This window comes from Odontomachus brunneus, unplaced genomic scaffold (genome assembly GCF_010583005.1).
Source record: "Odontomachus brunneus isolate Ranch 3 - 2012 unplaced genomic scaffold, Obru_v1 Obru_scaffold_095, whole genome shotgun sequence".
Taxonomy (NCBI): domain Eukaryota; kingdom Metazoa; phylum Arthropoda; class Insecta; order Hymenoptera; family Formicidae; genus Odontomachus; species Odontomachus brunneus.
This window is the reverse complement of record NW_022639545.1, coordinates 169,517-186,622: the sequence shown is the minus strand read 5'-3', so window position 1 is coordinate 186,622 and position 17,106 is coordinate 169,517. Positions and strand designations below refer to the sequence as shown.

The 17,106-nt window shown below is 37.5% G+C and overlaps 1 protein-coding gene across 1 annotated transcript in view; it reads right to left on the bottom strand.

The window, feature by feature from the left end:
- The window catches only part of LOC116848412, a 751,173-nt gene that overhangs the window by 612,877 nt on the left and 121,190 nt on the right, over positions 1-17,106 (bottom strand). Inside the window, exon 3 of the mRNA XM_032824486.1 lies at positions 15,671-15,721. Coding sequence (XP_032680377.1) covers positions 15,671-15,721 — 51 coding nt within the window. The remainder of the gene's footprint in view (positions 1-15,670; positions 15,722-17,106) is intronic.

The window sequence follows — 17,106 nt, the reverse complement described above, 5'->3', positions numbered from 1 at the left end:
GGGGGGGGGGGGGGGCGTGCGACCAGGCGCGCGTTACGCCATAACGCTATCAGCCGCCGAGACGAACGCATCGCGGGAGCTGCCGCGTTAGTTTCTAAATTATTTCGCGCCGATTTTTATTACCGCATGACTTCGCCACAATTAAGGCAATAATTAATACGATTTGAGACGCGTACTTATCATGCGAGCAGATGTTGTGGACTTTATCGCAGCGGGTAATGACCACGTTTCATTTACTTTTTTACTTGTTAGATAGGGAAACATCGCGATCGATTTCCTCAGTGCCGATCAGATATTATCATCATCCATTTATTATTCGAATATTATTATTTCTTTATACGGTTGTCATTTAACTATTTTTATTACATATTGGGAAGCAATTCGAGAGTGCCGTTACGACGATTTCCTTACCTCGTCTTGCTGACGTGTGTAATTTTTTGATATTATCGGACATCATTATACGGTTGTCGATCAGACATTATTATTATCGCCTATTAATTAATCGGGAATTATTACTTTTTTATTCGGCTATCGTTTAATTATTTTTTATTGTGCATTGGGAAGTAACTCGTGCCGTTACGACAATTTCTTCTCACCATCTTGCTGTCGCGTATAACTATTTGACACTAATTTATTAAATTATTAATTGATACTAAATTAAATTAAATTTCTGTCACAGAGATCGAATAGAGCAGACGCAGTCACGTGGCTTTAGGGCATGCGATGCCTGGCGGATGCCGCGCCGGAAGATTCGACTCGGGCCTGTCTGAGTCGGCTCAAAGGTGAGTTTCACTAATTTGTACTTATTATTATAAATCCGACAAATCTGAACATTTTCTTGTTTGGAATCGAGTTCCTTAATGTCTCCATCCTCGTGTAATTAATTAATATTCAATTAAATCTGTTTTTTGTTGCAGAGACGAGCATTCGACTCTAAGGGGATGCTGCGCCGAAGAATCCGGCTCGGGTCTGGCAGAGTTAGCGCGAAGGTGAGTTTCACTAATTTGAATTCATAATTCCGATAAATCCGATAAAACTGGAAATTCTCTTGTTTGAAATCGAATTCCTTAATGCCTCCATTGTCGTGTATACTAAATTAAATCTGCTTTCTGTTGCAGAGACGAAACAGGCAACCAGCCGACTCTTAGGGGCTGCAGCGCCGGAGGATCTGGCTCAGGCCAAGCGGGGTTAGCTCGAAGGTGAGCTTCATTAATTAACATTTATATTTATAACTAAAAATCCGACAAGGTTAAGAATTCTCTTGCTTAAAATCGAGATAATTTGAATCGAATCAAAGATCGCGTTAAATCGTAATTACACGCGGGGAGAATTTTTTCTGAGTAACATCACCACTTGAAAAATTTTTATTTGTTCTGATTAAAAGATTTATTTGCAACGTTGAGAAAAAGAATAGTGGAATATTCCAAGTGTGAATGTATTCCGAAAAATTCTTCTAGCGTAAAAAATATCGTTTTTTTTTTAAATCAATCTTCTTCACTTAAATTGTAATCAATGCACGAATCTAATCGGCGAAATGGCATTTTTCTGTTTCAGAAACGAAAGCAGAATGTGGCTACCCTGTTCGGCGGTTTGGTGAGTCAAAACAAGAAACATATTGATAATAAAAAGACAAAAAGTCTTTCGATGTAGTACATGCTTATCAAATCAATGCGATTTATTTTGCTGTAGTTGTAGTATGTGTACGTGCCGTCCAATAAAAATCACACTGCTCGAAACAATTGGAAGATCGCTTTTTCAAGTAATAATATTAGTGATAATGCATATTTTACATAAATTTGGTAAATAAATTTTCAAGTATTTTTCTCCCAATGTATATATATATTTATTAATTGATTTACTTAAATTATTGATTAGTCGGCGATTTTTGTCGGAGGAAATTTTGATTAATCAAACCCCAACACTATCTGATAGATGCTTAAAGTATTGAGTATACGCTCTGAATATTCAATCAGAGCTGGAAAATCTTGCCCGGGCGCACTGGCGTTTTACTCCTTCCACTTCTCACACAGAGACCCTTCTGTCCGTCCATATGATTTCGCGCTGCGCGCGCAATCATATGGACGGACAGAAGGGTCTCTGTGTGAGAAGTGGAAGGAGTAAAACGCCAGTACGCCCGGGCAAGATTTTCCAGCTCTGCATTCAATATTTTGTAAAATTATTCAGTTTTATTGAATGCGATCTTTCAGGTGTCTCGAGCAGTGCGCAATGCGCGTCAGCGAGCCAATGCGCAAAGGAATTGCGCCAAAAAATGCGCAATCATCCGCGTCATAGATCTTCCGTCGGTCGTTAATTTTTTCAATTTTCTCTCTCGTGTAAACTTGAATCTCGTATGAGATTGCATTTCATGAAGTAGAATTCGTGCTTCGTTATTAAGTAAAATTCGATATCGTGCGATACTTGCGCGAAGCGATCTAACGTGATTATATAAAGTGCTCGCAAAATTAATTTCACGATAGTTGGAAAATTTGCAGGTTTCAATTTTTCATTTAAAGTTAGAGTTTACTAACACTGGACACAATGCTAGTGAACGTTGATCCCTCGCGAAAAACGCGATGTACATAAGTCAGACATGCGAGCAATTGTTTGTTTACTTACGCGGCGCGCGCCAAGTTCCATCGAACGACGACAGACGTCTCACGCAGTAACATTTTTTTCGCGTGAATTTTGAATAGAATATTTATCTTTATCGTCATAATTTTTATAGTTTTTGATTTCTCATTCTCACTCGCGATGCGATTATTAATTTGATAGGTTTCCGAATTTCATCGGATCGTATTTACGGAAGAGTCGCGAGCGAACTTCGCAGAAATACTGTGGAGTTTTTATCCGTAAAAGCATTGCGGAATTGTTTTCGCAAAAGTATTGCGGAGCTATTATCCGCAAAAATATTGCGGAATGGTCTTCGCAAAAGTATTGCGGAGTTATTATCCGCAAAAACATTGCGGAATTGTCGTCGCAAAAGTATTGCGGAGATTCTACCCGCAAAAATATTGCGGAGCTGTATTGCAGCCTACTATGCTACGCCATCGAAACGTTACATTAGGGATATTCCGTGTCGTACATGAGAATTTTGCATAGATTACTTCGCCCACGCGTCGAAAAATTTCGCGAAATTGGCCTTCGCGTCACCTATTCCTCTTGCTCGCGGATTCCGTTTTCTTCGTAAGCGATTCGCGTGGCGCGTGTATCAAAGCGATACACTACAACTCGATCGGACCGTTGCTGAATTCGTCGCACATACTTGTCATTTATCCGAAAGGCCGACATTTCCTCGAAGGCGCAGTTCGCGATATTTCATACGCAATTCGCAACTCGAAGTGTATCCCTCAAGAGAGACGGGATTTTTGGTGAAACCTCCGTTAGATTATCGTGGTCGGGAGTGAATTATAGACGACGTGGGACGCGAGGACCATTGCAGTGTCAGATACAGCGACAGGATGGCTGCTGGACTCTGGACACCGTGGGACGACGCACAATGGTGAGCGCTCAATTTAGACGCTCATATAGTAGACACAAAGCGTCACTTTACGTAGATTGCATGCACGTAGACGTAAATCGCATTGGGTCCAACGGGAAGTAAAGTAAGAATTGGAATTTGCAATTCGCCGAGGTTACGTAAGAATGATCCAACCAAAGAATTTAGCTCTGAGATTTTCGCAATAGTTCAACGAGTCAAGCATTTCCATTTCTTTAAGAGTATTGACTAGCTCAATCCTTAGAAAAATGTGCAAAAAGACGCGACTGGTAAAAAATAAAAAAAACTATTTCTTAATTTATTTCAAGCATCTATAAAGCTTAAATTTTTTTGTTTGGATTAAAAAGATGTGAATAGAGTATTCATTGGTAAAAGCTTATATCTTTTTTATTTGGATCATTCTTGCATAAAAATAGCCAATTGAAATTTCGACTCAGCAGGCTTCCTTCTCGTTGGTTTATTTCTTGCTGATACATTAAGCTGATATATTTTGACATGTCATATTTATATGCTCTGAGCTTATTTTAAGCTCTATATATGTTTTATATATACCCAATATTGTTCTGTATATACTATTTGATTAATATATTTTATAACTTGTTATGTCGTATTATATACGACATACTATGTCTTCGGAAATATTTTTTTATGCATACGTGTTTGTTGTTAACAAGACGACAAATTATATTTCGACAAATTAAAAACAACAAATTAAATTCTTAAGCCGAGACTCGAACCGAAATGTTTCAATTTCCCGCTAAATAATTAAACCGAGATACGGACCCGAGTGTTTTGAGATTCCGCTAAACCATTAAACCGAGATTTGAACCGATATGTTTTGAAGATCCGTTAAATTATTAAACCGAGATTCAACCGAAGTGTTTTATATTTTCGTTAAATTATTAAGGCGAGATTCAAACCGATGAGTTTTGTGTTTTCACAAAATTATTAAGCCTAGTTAGTTAAACCTGGGATAATTTTTAAGTTTCTTAAAGAAATTTTCGCGTTAGCAAAGATGTATTTTCGGAAATGACGTCAAGTGTACGTATTTCGCTCTGCATCATCTCTTGAATGACAATGTGCCTTAATGTCACTCCCTCAACAGCACGCTCAGAATCTTAAAAATAATTTCCCAGGATCCCAAAATCGCGTCCGTAATGTTAGATCCATCGTAGCTGTATATTCGGATTCTCGCGCATGCGCAATGGTACCTATCCTACGCCTGACCCGAAAATCGGTCGTGTTACTGCAGGTTAAGTCATATAGCGTTAGCATGTAGAATACATTCTCGAATAGCTTTTTAGAGTTTTCTAAAGTAACATCCGCGCTTGAAAAGGTATATTTTTGAAATTGACGTTAGGTGTGCTTATTTCGTTCTGCATTGTCTCCTGGGTGACAATATGTGTTTGTGTCACTCTACTCCCTCAGCAGCACGCCCAAAATCTTGAAAATAATTTTACAGTAGCCTAAAGTCGCGTTCATAACATTGGATTCAACTTCGTCATAGGATTATCGAATTCTCGTACATTGGCCGAAAGTCGGTCATGTTACTGCAGGTTATTTGGGTCATGTAGTGTTAGCATCTAGAGCACATTCTGGGATAATATTGTATCTTACAGTTTTTTTAAGTAATTTTCGCGTTCGCAAAGATGTATTTTCAAAAATGACGCGAAGTTTGACTATTTTGCTCTGCATCGTTTCCCAGATCACGTGGGATGTTCCGCTTTATTTTCGCATGTACTTTCACCATGTAAAAGCGTTTTCATTCGACAGAAGTAGAAATAAGTAAACTTTGCAGAAAGATTCGATGTCATGATAGTAACTATTCTTTATCGTTTTTGTACGTACTTTCTTGCAAAAGGGTTTTCATGCGACGGAGATAGAAATACGTTTTATTTCTACGAACTTTTATTTCGACAAATTTTTGTAATATTCTTATAAAGAGAATGAGTTCTTTTTTTAACACATGATAATATGAGCTTTTCTCAAAGAACCTTACGCATTCTTATTTGGATTTGGAGTCTCTCGCGGCTATTGATGTGTGAGTCTTGGCTAAAATAAAAGATTATTTTTGAAAGATCAAAGTGTTCCACAGACGCAATCCTCTAAGTCGACGCTGTTCACAGATATACTTTTTGAAACATTGGAAAAATGTATCAAGTAGCGTTCTTTATTCAATTTCTCAGTTCAGGGAACACAGCCCGTGATGACAGTGCAACGGATAATATAAACTACTTTGATAAAAGCTTACCAACCTGAAGTACCTATCATCTGTTCAGCAGCAGATATCAGATTTTCAATAAGCTATCATTCTTCTGTCGATCGTTATGCGCTTCATTGCTAGTTGTGGAGATTCCAAACTAAGATTCTTTGTAATGAGTACACAGGAAAAGAGGCATTCTTGTTTGGAAAATATCTTTATATTTTACATACCAATCTTCAAACGCGGTTATGTAGCCTTAAACAAAGATAAGTTCATCAATATATTTTATATATAATTAAACAAAGATAAGTTCATCAATATATTTTATATATAATTAAACAAAGATAAGTTCATCAATATATTTTATATATAATTAAACAAAGAAATATATATTTTTCCTATGTAAAAATAATTTTTATAAATAAAAAATACAAATTGAATTGAGGAGGGAGTCGAGAAAATATTTTTTAAATATCGGAGAAAGAGATATCATTATCATCAAAATAGTTATATTGTATTTTTTATAAGACAATTATAATACTCAAATAAAATAAAAGTGTAACGTTGTTGAAATTCAAGACTTAAAAATTCCTCTAACAAAGTTTTATGTTGTTGCTTATTTTTTTAGTGTAAATTAATGAAAATTATTTTAGAATAATAAGAACACAAGTTTTTCTTTGTATTAAAACATATAAAATATATTATTATAAATAACTTATTTTCATTTAACGCTCTATAATCTCATATTAAATATCTTTATTTTTTACATATTAATCTTCAAGTAAAATGAAGATTAACGTGTCAAAAATAAAGATATTTTCCAAATGAGAATGCTCTTTTTTTGTATAATAAGGTAAACTATATCAAGAAAAATACTCAAAAATTTATTTGTGATGTATAAAGTTTATTCATAGAAATAAACATCATTCTATAGAAATAATTTTTATATCCCACAAATACATTTTCAAATATCTTTTTCTCAGTGTATTAATCGGAAATTTAGATATTAGTCTAATTTTTTTCCTTTAAAAATAAAGATATTTTTCAAAAATGTCCTTTTTATATATTTTAAGATTATCATCAAGAAAATATTCTTCGTTAACAATATATATTATTTGAAAGTAGGAAAATAAAGCGAGTAATCACTTTTCTTAGCAGTAGAATGATACTTTTCTGCGCGTAGAACATCTTCTCACAATAACTCTTTCACTACGCGTTTACAGTTACAAACGGCGAGCATCTTTTCCTTAGTACAGAAGACACGATCGACATTTAAGCCTGATCTACAATATGCTCTTTGCCTCCTGCTTCTTTCTCTTTATCTCTTTCTAACAAATCTTAAGCTTTAAGCCAGAAAAAGACAGAAGACAAGAAACAGAACGCAAAGAGCATATTGTAAATCAAGCTTAATGCTCTTGAGAAACAAAATACACATGCGCGAGTTAATTAACCAATACACCGACTTCCGTGATAAGTTAACGTGCTCTCTTGCCGCTATTTGCTAAGCGCAATCGGAGAACACCGGTTGGAAAGGTCCGTGACGAAACTCGTTTACCTGACATTTCGTGAGACAAGCGCACGACGCTTGTTGCCGCCGACAACTCTACCTCAGAATGCGGGCGCGGGAATAACTTTGATTTGCGTGCGTATCCGTCGCGAATTACCAGCCGAACAAGCAAAATACAATCCGCAATTTCCGCGACGTCGTCGTCGCTGCCGTGTATACACGGTGAGCTCGATTCTCACAATGGATATAAATGCGCGATCTGCCGAGGCAACATCTTCGCGTGAACATATTCGAGAAGCTTCTCCGATCGTTTTAAGCTCGAGTACAGAAAGAGAGAAAGAGAGAGAGTGAGAGGGGGAGAGAGAGAGAGAGAGAGTTGATGTGCGCCATACACCCAGATTAAATTCGCGGTTTCGTTCTTTCCCGCCCCCGAGCGCAATGTAAGAAACTCGATCGTCTCTCACATTCCCGCGATATTACATACCCGCGTACTCGACTATTTGCGCGTTACCGTACGAGGGATGAGAACGGAAGAAGTGGGGGTTAAGAAGCCGCGTGCAGAAGAAGAGGGAGGCGAGTGCTCAATGCGGGAAGGGTGAATTACCGGGGAGGCAAAATACCGTTATAGCGATACTCGGCGAGGTTGCGAGAAGGTCCCATAGCTATTTGTAATTGTAATTAGGAACCGACTAATTCGTTACGTCACCAAGAAATATACGGCGCGCGGTATCCTACTTGGCCGCGGCGAAATCCAACGGGAGAGAAAGCACGCGGGATACTAATTATTGTGAGCACCGACGTGTGCGACAAATCATCGTATCTAACGACGAGTTGCGCAAGAAGCAAAGAGAAGATCTAATAGTGAGGAAGTAGAACAAGGTAGCTGCGCGTCGACGGGCGGGGCGGGAAGAGAAATATAGAGCGAAGGGAAAAAGACGCAGGAAGATACAAAAGCCCAGTAACGCTGCTTGTAGGGATTTCAAGTATATTTTTTTAGATTAAACATACACATATGCACACATATATAGTGCTCCAGATTTCTGTGAATTTTTTCGCAGACGAACTCGGGCAATTTACGATAAATTGTGCCTTGATAAAAACGTTGAGAGATGCAAACATTTCTCTGTTATGCACAAATTAAAGTACAGTAGTTTATGTTAAATTTACATTGGCTTAAACTAATTTCAAATTTACTGGAAATAGAAATTTAAGAAAAGAGAGACATACATACAGAACAATACATATTGTATTCAAATGCTATTTATTTCAAGTATTCTATAAGTTTATACATCCACAAATCTATTACAAATTCATCATAAGCCAATCAAAATTATTCAAAGTATATTCTGAATCTTAGAATGTTTAGTACTTCAATCCAAGATATTAAATCAAGAAAAAAGTTTGTTTGCTTATTACGTAGAGTAGAATCAACTTCTTTTTGTATAAAGTTTTATATTATTCCTATAAAGAAAATAAGTTCTCCCCTTTAGTGCATAATAAGCTTTTCTCAAATTTGTGATAAATACTTTAAGACTGTATACATCATCTATATACATCACTATATACATCATCACGAGAAATATTTTTTACTAAAGATAAAAGATATTACTTAAAACAAAATAAACAAAGTAAACAAAGTAAACAGAGTAATCGCTTTTTTTAGCTGTAAAATATGTTTCTGTTTGTGTGTGTGTATACACAAAGACAAAAAACAAAACAAAACACAGAACAATATATATTACATTCAAGTAAATGTTATTTGTTTCACAAGTTTATACATCTACAAGTCTGTCGCAAGTTTATCATAAGCACCAAATGTATTAAAAATTTTGAATTCTATAATAAGCGTATTATTTTAATCTAAAAAATATTTAAAAAATATTAAAAAATATTAAATTAAAATATTTAAAAAATATTAAAAAATATTAAATTAAAATAAAAATTCGGATTGTTTAATACATAGAGTTGAACCAACTTTTTCGTGGATAAAGTTTAATAATATTTTTGTAAAAGGAATAAATTTTTCGAGTACATACACTGAGAGAAAAAATATCTAAGAAATATAAAAAAAGTATTCTCTCACATACGGTGGATACTAATAACATATTTATTTATATTAATATATATATATTTTTTTTGTGGTTACACACTGAGAGGAAAAATATTTTTTAAATAAAAAATAAATTTTTTTGGAACTTGAGCTCTTCATAAAAGCAATTATTTATTCTATGTAAATAGAATAATTTCGATTTAAATAAATATGTTCTTAATACACATCAAATAGATATTCCTTATTTTTAGATATATTTTCTTTCAGTGATGTAATAAGTTTTTTTCAAATTTGCGATTTAAACCATTACTTAAAAGAAAGGAAGTAAAAGAGAGCTCGCTTTTCTTAGCAATGTGACGGTATTTTTCCATATGTAGATGATAACCGATGAAATTTAAGCTGGGAAAACTCACGAGCTCGGATTAATAAAAAAATTTCACTGTGAGAAGTAACGCGTGCGATCAGGAACGATCGATATAATTTCCCAGAAGCGGAGGTGCGCTTAACGGTAAGGATTTGGATTAACGTGTTGGAGCTTCCGGAATAGCGGAGCATGACGTCGACGAGATTGATCCTAGATTGGAAAGTCTCGAACTAACGAGCTGAGTCGCTTTTGAAATTCGCGCATAACGAGCTGAGTCGAGTCGCGCGGGGTCTCGGTGAATGTCAGGTAGCAGAACGAGATAAATTCGCGAGATCATGAAACACTCTGGCTGCCCGGCTGGCTCGAGAATGTCGACGTTGTCATCTGGGAAAAAATACTGCGACAGACTGCGACGCGCGTCGTACGAAAGATAGGGGAACGCGTTAACGAAACTAAAGTGAGTCGGCGCGCGAGTGTGCGTTTAACTGCGACTGTGCGAGTTGTTCTTAATTTCCACGGTTAATCCGTCGGGCTATATGCTATCCTGTATATATCGCGGGAGCTTTACGTTCCGCCGGGACTATAAACACCACGACTCCGCGTCTCGTGACTTTCGTCGGCTGGGAATTAAGGTGGAAGCATTCCAACAAACGATGGCTTCTCCCGGTTCGTTGATGTCCCGCGCAAATGAACCGCGTATTGCTCCTCGAGACTGTAATCTTCATCAGCGACGTTGACCATTGACGATCAACGCAACGATCATCAGCGGTGTTATCGTGCCGGGCGATGGAGAAATGAACCTGTCTTTTTCAGACGATTCTCTATGCATACACGTGTACGCAGGACGCTAATTATCGTTGTATATGCGTGATGAGGATTAGCGTTGCCTTGCTCAGCGCGTTATTTTGCCGCGTAAAATATGAAGTAGCAAAGCGCCGCTGGACTTTATGGCAGTTCTCAACGCTCGTCGAGGCGAGAAAAAACAGTACGGAATGGCGTCATGGAGAGCTGCAGTTTTATATAAAAATAAAGGAGCGCGGTCAGGAAGCCGCGCGAAAGCCAGTCATTTTTGTTTTCACCTGTCGCCCCGCGCCGTGCTTAATTCCCTGCAACGTGTCGCGAAAGAACAAAACAATTACCAACCCCACAAGATTTTTTACTCCTCGCCGAACTTTCGCGTCTGTGAGAGGGCGTGTGAATCTCAACTATATTCGCGCGAGAAACCAAGTCGGCTTTCCGTTCGACTCGATAACGCAAAATTGATTGATTACGAGCGACGGAGAGCGATCGTGTTTGACCACCATTGACGAGAAAGTGACAATAAATCGACAAGATTATATCGGAACCCTGTGAATTCGCGATAAATTCAAACAACTCGTGTCGGGAACAGTCCTCAACACACGATAATCTCCATATTTCCATTTCATTCGCGACGCGCACGATTCCACCTCCGTGCTTGCCTGACGCTTTATGCTCGGCGCGATTAAAAACATAAATATCCCCGTGAAAACACAGCATGGAATAAGTTTAATCTATTCCAACTCCGCTCCAATTGCAACAGAAGAATGCGAGGGCGAAAAGGCGTGGCGGGAAGGAGGGAGAGTGGTCATATTTTACTATTGTCGTTGCTGGTTTGCCCGACGTCCGTAAAGGCATGAAAAGATGCGTTGTAATTCCGACTAAGTAATCTGTCGTAGCCGTTTAAAGGAAGAATGATCAAATGACATTAAAGCGGGAGACGGAAAGGGGGAGGGAGAAGTAATGTAAAACGCGCATAAAGATAAGCCATTTAACAGTGAGAGAGCAGAGTGAAGTTTTTAGACCTTTGTACCCATTCAGAGCGTAACAACATGAAATTACAAACCTTCATTATATAATTCCGTGATTCTGTGTATAAAGGAATTATACTCAGAATACAGTATTGAATTCTTTAATTAAATGCATTAGAGGAGCTCTGAGACCGCAATTATTTCGCAATAAAATGCTGCCTCGTGCTGCTTTTCGCAGCGTGAGCACACACAGAAAAATACATGTTACATTGAAATAAACGTTGCTTGTTTCGGGTATTTCGTGAGTTTTTACATTTGCAAATGTATCATAGTTTGTTATGAGCGTCAGATTTATTCAAGATGCATCCCGAATCTTAATAAGTTTTTGGTATTTTCTATTAAAAATATAAAATTTATGGAAAAATTCGGCTTACTTATTAAAATTGAAACAACTTTTTTGTAGGTAAAGTTTGGTAATATTCTTGTAAAAGGACGAAATTTTTCTTTTGAATATATGTACTGAGAAAAATAATATCTAAGAAATAAGGAATATTTTTTCGGTGTGTGGGTACTAATAACATATTTACTTATATTAACATACATAATTTGTACACTAAGAAAAAATGTTTCGAAGAGAGAAAATAAATGTTATTAATTGAAACACATATACATTAGCTCTTTGTGAGAAGAACACTGTAAAAATTTGTTGTAAAATTTATTATACTTTGTGTGTCTCAATTTATTCACTTTAATTTTTGTATTTAACAACAAGGCAAATATGTAAACAAATGATACAAAAATATGTCGAAAATTAATAGAAGTGTAACACTTAGACACTATTGTGTTATTTTATAACATTTAAAAATGGTGAATATGAACTGAACGCAGAACACTAAAAATAACACAACATTTCTTACATATCGATATATCAAATTAACACATGGATATGTAGGAAATTTAACACAAAAGTTTCTACATAGATCGATTTCAACACAAATACAAAATATTTTTTATTGTTTGTTCATCCTATTTACGTAAAAGAATTTAGTTTCAAGTAAATATGTTATTAGTGCCAAATAAATATTTTCTTTATTTTTTAGATTTTCTCTCCTTAGTGTGATAATGAACTTTTTTCAAATTTCTGATGAATATATATATATATATATATATTTTAAAACTGTTATCGAGGAAGAAAGAAAATTTGTCGAAGATAATGATTACTTAAGGGAGGGAAAGTAAATTAATCAGAGTTTTTCCTAGCAGTAGAATATTTTTTATATTTTCCTTTGTACACGACAATAATGTTTTCAGTAATTACGAAGCAAATTCCGTAATTAAAATCGCGGACTTGCGGGTTTAATTCAGGCAACTTTCGGCGAGGAGAAACATCCGTTTGATCTTTACGTTTATCCGTTTGAATGCGTGCAAATCCGTCGGCCTTTCGTACATTTTGCCACCCTTGTATACACATATGTATGCGCAGATGCCTTATGTATGCCGATGGTGCAACCTCCGGGGCACAATCTTATCCCGCCAACTAGTTAAATTAGACTGCGGGATCAACCTCCCAACCGACGATGGTTACCAATCGTAAGCGACGCAACGTGTATCGATCTATTTCGTAAAGCATAATTGGGCATGCGACCGCATATCATAGATGCCAGCTTGAAACGCTACGTATTCCACATACGTTCAAAAACTTGATATGAAACGACAAAGTGTGAGTAGGTAAATGTCGTATTTTTACAGGTCAGGAAGCCGCACGCAAATTCGTTGATTTACAAACTTGTAAAATCCTAGGTCGTACCTAAGAACCCATTCGCAATTTCGTAGATCTATGGATTCATAAATTCCCGAATTCATACATTGCTAATAAGAACGCAGATGTGACCACAAAGTCACGGAAACTGTTAGATTTCGTAATTCAGAAATTTATAGATCTTCCCTTCTTCGGATTTACACGAATAGAAACGTACCTGTTTTATCTAAGCGCTGTTTTTAACAAGAAGGAACGTACAAATTGCAATTAATAATGGTGACATAAAAAAATTACACGCGATGTTTGCAACTGACCTACCTCATGAAATTCTACCGCGTTCTCTCTCCTTCCTGAGACGAAGTGAAACGTGCGTCTCTGATGTCGCCATGAGAGAAAAAATACGCGCACCCCCGCGCCCCCCAAGAAGCTCTTTTCCACGAGGATGGTCCTCCCGGCGAGTTACCTCAGCGAGCAATCTCGCGAAATTGCACCGCGCGATTTCACGTCGTTCCGTCGACGTTACCGTTCGCATTCCCGACGTTCCCTTTTTCCGGGTCCTTCGACTTTCATTTGACTGACGGAGGGGGATGGGATGTAAGGGTGAAAAAGTACATAAGGAAAAGAGTTGTGGACAAAAAGATTTAGAGGAAATGGAGGCAGGGAAGGAATGGGGAGAAAGAGGAAGAGAGTAATAAAAATAAATTATCTCATTTCGCGGCCGATATTACCGGGAGTAACAGAGATCTCTGGAACGATCGATCAGACATTTATTTAGAAAATAGAAGCAGGGATGCGTATGATTGCTACTTGAATTCTCTGACACGTCCTCGAAGTCGGAATATACGTTTGTCATCGAACGCGCGTTACTTGTTCGTTCTTTCTCTTTTTTTTTGTTCTTTTTTTATAATTTTTTTCCAAACTCGCAGACGCGCACGCCGACCCACATTTTTCCTATTTGCCTCAGTCTCGCGGAAAGGTAGGCCCGGTGGGAATCAAACTGACATCCAAGCTTTCACGTAACATGTGGCGAGCTACATCGCCGGACCAAATATGTCATTTAGCGACTATGCTCGCTCGTATGTACGCGCAGAGTACTCCAGTCGACCGTAATTTACGTGCTCAGATTTCGTAGAAGTTTGCTGTGAAAAGTTGTACGATCTATATTCAAACTCAATATTCAGTATTTGCGGTCAGTTCGAGTGTACCTCTTACAGTTTTATGTAAGCTGCGATGACAAAACGGTGCGATTCGTAGTTTGCGTCATACAAGATTCATGAACACAGATCAGTAATAGCATAATATATGTTTCAACGGGATGTCAAAGTGTGTGGATAACTAACTCCAGAAATATCAATGACGTAAAGTCGTCTAAACGTCATGTCAGATAAACGTTAACACGATCACCTTACTATTTTTTGTGCATATAAATTTTACTTTTTGCAAAAGGTCTGACACAACTCGGACATCCGCCCAGGCGCAGACAGAATTCAAACTAGACTCAAATGTTCTCTATCACTTTGCAAACGATCACTGCAGATTTTGAGTTATTAACTCTTAATTCAATATTGCTCTCAAGCAACATCGATTTCTCATGAGCTATTGTGCAAGAACAATAGATGCAGAATGATGCAGGAGGTTGCTATGGAAGAACCTATTCTATTCGTTGGTGTTTCAATGGTTTTGACTTTTTCCATTGAATGATGAAAATCGCTCAAAATATATTTTTAAAATTATATCTAGAAAACAGTACAACTCCATCCAGGACACATTAGTTATATCATTTACACACTCTAAAAATATTTCCTTTCAATTTTTTGGATCTGCTAAATGAAGGGTTAATTAAAGAAAATTGATAAACAATTACACACAACGTGACATAGCAGGTGTGACGATAAATACGATTTCTCGTTGTATGTGCTTGTAAATTAGCTAAAACTGAACAAAAATGTCCTCTATCATTTTGTAAATAACTAAATTTTTCAAATTTTTGAATTATTAGTGTTGATATAGTTACCGAATCGCAATCATTGAATCAGTTGATAACTCATCACTGCAACTATATAATTCGTTCAATCGATTGAACGTTTACTTGAATGAATTTTGTTCATTCAAGCAGTTTCATAAACTCGATATAGAGTGTCAATAATTAAAAGGATACCGATAATTGCATGTTTTACCGTATATGCTTATAAAACATATTCCCAATATAATTGCCGGAGAGAAAAAATATACATGTATATCGATTTAAGTATCATAGTTAATATAGTAATTAGCGCCTCTCGATGAGTAAGATTGTTCGAAATATTTGCAAGAAAAGGCTACTAAAAAGGCTGGTTTTGACATTGATACCAGCATCCCATCGATTTGCAGTCCAAAATGGCAGTATGATAATTTAAATTTTAATTCGGCGCTGTGTAAGTTTACATGCAAAATATAAATATAATTTACGTCGCACGAAGAGAAGCGAAAAATCGTCCTGTGGATTTCGCATCATATTACACAAAAATCGTGCAAACACTCACCCGCGCCTTCGGCGTCTGCTTCAATCCGATGGCTGGCTGGCTGCGGTTGCTCTGTAAAAAAAATAAAAGCTCTCGTTATCGAAGCGAAAATGAATCCATAATCATTCGGCATTAACAGGGGACGAAACTACGTCGTTCAATGGCGCACGACGGGCACTTTTATTCCGGAAAGTGGGGAGACGAAGCGCGATAAATCGTCGTCGTAAAACGCGCCATCAAAATACAAACTCGCGGCTATATCAGCGTCGGGCAGAGGCAGGGGGAGGGGGCGAGGGACGGGTAACTGTATCGTAATTTGTGAGCGTATATTTATGACGGCGCACGTGCGATGCGCGGGTGGGAGGGGGATGGGGGAAGGGCGGCTGAAAGAGCGTCGGATGCTCAAATTCCAAACGCGCGTTTCCGACGAATTCGATCGCGCGATCTCCGCCGGACAACCGGAAGAATCTATCCCCGCGCAGAAAACAGGTCGCGGATTCGCGCGCCGCGTCCCTTTAATGGCGTTCGGCCGGCTATTTCCGGCTCGCGAATAAATCCGCTTCGGGGCTGCCCGGACGGCCATCGCCGTCTCTCGCCGTCACGCTACGGACGATAAAACGGCGAATCCACGTGCGCAACGTCGGCCCCGGGCGGGCATCGTTCCGCGCTTTTGGCCGTCATTGTCGGGTATGCGTAAATCTTAAGGCTGTATAGAAGCCAAGACCAAATTCTGATCTGACATTCTGTGGAGGCTTTATGTGGTGAGAACGCGAAACACCGTTGTATGTGCGTAGTTGTAGGGGAGACCGAGTCTATATAGCCCCAGGGGTATGTTGCTCATTTTTTTAGTATTTATCTTAAGAGAAATAATGGGTGTAAAATTGTGAAGTGATCCTCTTAGAGAGAACATAAATACTATTCCCTGAGTTTCATTAAAATCTTCGTGTTTTATTAAAATCGGAATAATATTACAGTTAAAAAATAGAAAACAACTGATCTGGCAGAGTAAATTTTCAAGTCCTTCGAAATTTTGTATTAATATTCTCCATCGTGACTTAATAAAATTAAGCGATGTATTACTAGCTAGAATGAAATTTTTTACAAATGCATGATATACTGTTTCTGGTAATAAATGCAATTTTTATTTATAAAATGATAAATGAAATAAAGCATGTGGGTAGACGAGGTATAGTTGGCCCATAATTAAAGACCGCCAAGAGAGTTGTGGAAGCCTCTCGCAGAGACTCTGCTACTACTAATCAAGATACGTATTTCATACGTGGTCTTACTCTGCGCTACTGGGCAACTGAACCAGAGCAAGATGGCTATGTTGCTGCATTTTCGTATTTTGTCATTACAGAACAAAATATTAATTAATATATAGGGACATTAATACATAGAAGAAAATTGCCTCAATGATGTTTATATCGTCAGTTACAACAATTAGTTACTTGAGA